This window comes from Drosophila obscura, unplaced genomic scaffold (genome assembly GCF_018151105.1).
Source record: "Drosophila obscura isolate BZ-5 IFL unplaced genomic scaffold, ASM1815110v1 contig_40, whole genome shotgun sequence".
Lineage (NCBI taxonomy): Eukaryota > Metazoa > Arthropoda > Insecta > Diptera > Drosophilidae > Drosophila > Drosophila obscura.
The window spans coordinates 138,274-141,425 of record NW_024542829.1 but is presented as its reverse complement, the minus strand read 5'-3'; the positions used below and the strand labels follow the sequence as shown (position 1 = coordinate 141,425).

Below are 3,152 nucleotides of genomic sequence, written 5' to 3'. Positions count from 1 at the left end.
TTGGAGTATACCCCGAGAAAAGAAGCGCTAGCATCTTCGACGCGAGAGTCCCCTGGTTTGAGTGTGCAGAAAGCAGAGAAGGCGAAACAACAGGTCAATGAACCTCGGGAGATAACGGCGAATTTCTGTCAAGGCGTCAGCAGTAGCGGCCTAAACTCCAGTTTCGTACTACACCACAACTTCAGCACAATCGTCTAAGAGAGTATTAATTTCACACCCTTGGAGCAGTTGCAGCAGCCAGCCAAGCTACATTACGTAGTGCAGATTTCGCTATTCGGAATTTGAAATCGTGTCAGAGTATTCAGCAGTCGACTTGGCGCACGGAAGCCTGTTCTGTCTCTTTTTGGTTTTGCTCTTCTCTTTGAGTGTCTGATCTATTGTACAGCTAAAAAAAAAAAAATTTAACGTAACGAAACCGAAGCAGAAAACGAAAAGCGAAAGAATACAGAAACGGAAAGAAAATGCAAGCGAACAGAACAAGCTAAACTGCAAACGCCTAAGTTGATAAAGTGGGTAGAAATAGTGGTAAAACATATAAATAACAATTATATTTTATTAGTAAAACAGGAGAAAACTAAACCCCGTCGCAACGACGAAGGCCTTCGCCGGACATGAAGGGTGAGTGAAGTGTCGACAGACACATGTAGAGTATGTAAATTGTATATTTGTATGTTATACCACACCAAAATATTGCGAAATCCGTAAGTAAAGTAAAAAATTAAGGAAATAAGTGAAAAAGAAAACAAAATTATTGGCAAGAAATAAACTGTGAAGAAGAAAGCCAGTGAAATAGCAGAGCACTACGATGCAATAACGTTATACAAGTTTGTTTTGTTCGCATATTCGTATGAGGAAGAATATTATAATTATGACCTGCACAAGCAGAAGCCAGCATTTCATTTCGTTTTGTTTTGATCGTTCTTTCTATTCTTATACTTAGGTAGATTACTATCATGTGCATATGAATAACACTTATGTTTAAGAGGGAGGATAAAGTTATGGAAAAATGGGTTGATGATGAATAAACCACTGCGATGTTCATGGAACACAAATGATTTAATTATAAGGTTTTGAGTGGACTGTATTACTAATAGTTTTTATTTTTGTCAACTGAGATGTTGCGTTCCTTGTTGTTCCACTTGTGACGTTGCTGCAAGGATGTTAAATATTCTTGATGCCAGCGCTTCCAAAATCCTTGGTACATTGCTTGCAAGTGCTGCCAATAGTCCAAGCGATTGATTGGCAAATGAGATAGATCGCCTTCCGGAATGGTTGTGAATGGGCGACCAATTAGAAAGTGGGCTGGAGACAAGTATGTGAGGTCTGTGTCTGGTGTATAGCATAACGGTCGAGAGTTCACAACCGCACTAATCTGAACAATTAGAGTCTGCATTTGTTCGAAGGTTAACGTCGTCTTTCCTACAACGCGACGAAGGTGCAGTTTGACGGAACGCACGGATGACTTCCTCTTTCCTCCCCAGTGTGGCGAATGTGGCGGTATGAAACTCCATTTAATTCCATCGTTGGCCAGCGGTTGGGCTACGGTGTGTTGATGCTCCTGCGAAGATAGAAGTTGCTGCATCTCATCTAGCGCCCGTTTGGCACCAACAAAATTTGTTCCGTTATCGCTGAAGATCTGGGAGCATTTTCCCCTGAGGGACATAAATCGACGAAGATAGGCCAGGAAGGTGTCTGTGCTCAGGTCGGAGGCCAATTCCTGGTGTATGGCTGATGTTACAAGGCACACAAACAAACATATGTAGCCCTTCGTTTTTCGTGGATTGCGTCCTCTCCTTTCCCTAGTATAAATGGTCCAGCATAGTCACAGCCTGAGTGCTGGAAGGGCAGAGCTTCGGTGATACGAATGCCTGGTAAATCGGCCATGAATTGGTGCTCTGTGTGATTACGTTGGCGAAAACATCTTATGCAGTTGTGGACCAGATTTCTTATAAGATTACGCGCACCAAAAATCCAATATTTTTGACTCATAATAACAAAGAGAGCCGAGACGCCTGGGTAAAGGTTTGATGCATGTTCATGTTCCAAAATCAGTATTGTGATGCGGTGCGATTTCGGAAGAAGTATAGGGTGTTTGACATCAGCTGGTAATTGAGAATTGCTCAGCCGTCCACCAACTCGTAGGAGGCCATTCTTACATTCAATCGGTGAGAGCTTGAGCAGCTGAGAGCGGCTCCGAAGTGGCTTGTTCTCCAGCAGCAGATTGCGATCCTCTTTAAAACATTCCTGAGCAGTTTGTAGGCAAAGAATGCGAGCCGCCTGGATCTCCTCGAATTTCAGCATTTTGCTACTTGCCAACATGCCTGATTTAGGGGTCCTGGTCCCTTGGATGAAGCGCTAGACGTAAGTTACAATGCGAACCAGTTCTGTCCAGGACGAGACGCGCTGCACCAGTGCTTCGAGCGGTGAAAATGAGTGGTCTTCCTGAGTTGTCAATGCGGTGGTCTTCACTTCTTCGTTGCCATAGTTTTCCGAAAGGGAAGAACAGAATTTTGTAGAGCTCAACCTTACCGCGAGTTTTTCTGGATCTTGCAGCCATGAAGGTCCCATCCACCACAGGTCGAAATTGAGCAGTTCTGCTGCGAGCATGGTTCGCGTGGCGCAGTCAGCAGGATTTTCCTTTGTATTTACATGATGCCATGCATTGCGTGGTATAGCATCGAGTATTTCTGACGTTCTGTTTGCAACAAATGTTTTAAGCTTCGATGGCTGCTGTGAAAGCCAAGCCAGAACTAGAGTTGAGTCACACCATGCATGTATGTCAATGTTCTTATGATGTAGAGCAGCCTTGATAGATACGATTAGTCGGCTCAACAACAGAGCGCCACACAGTTCGAGGCGCAGTAGTGACTGCTGCTTCAGAGGAGCAACTCTGGTTTTTCCTGCGATGAGTGAAACAGATACGGTGCCATTTGCCTGTACCAATATGCTATAGACGACTGCGGCGTATGCCTTGATGGAAGAATCTGAAAATCCATGCAGTTCGATGTGATCCTCCTTGTTGTCAACAAATCGTGGAAGACGAAGTTCCTGGAGTACATTTAGATCGTTACGGCATTTCTTCCACCCCTCCGCAATTTTTAGAGGAAGTTCCGTATCCCAGTTGAGATCGAGTAACCACAATTCTTGAAACA

The 3,152-nt window shown here is 44.0% G+C and overlaps 1 protein-coding gene across 1 annotated transcript; it reads right to left on the bottom strand.

The window, feature by feature from the left end:
• Positions 1 to 1,087: 1,087 nt before the first annotated feature.
• LOC121404809 lies at positions 1,088 to 2,301 on the bottom strand. Its single transcript, XM_041595179.1, has 2 exons — positions 2,157 to 2,301; positions 1,088 to 1,728 (listed from the first exon to the last, which is right to left on the bottom strand). The coding sequence occupies exons 1-2, from the start codon at positions 2,299 to 2,301 to the stop codon at positions 1,088 to 1,090; spliced, it is 786 nt and encodes a 261-aa protein (XP_041451113.1).
• Between the last annotated feature and the right edge of the window lie 851 nt (positions 2,302 to 3,152).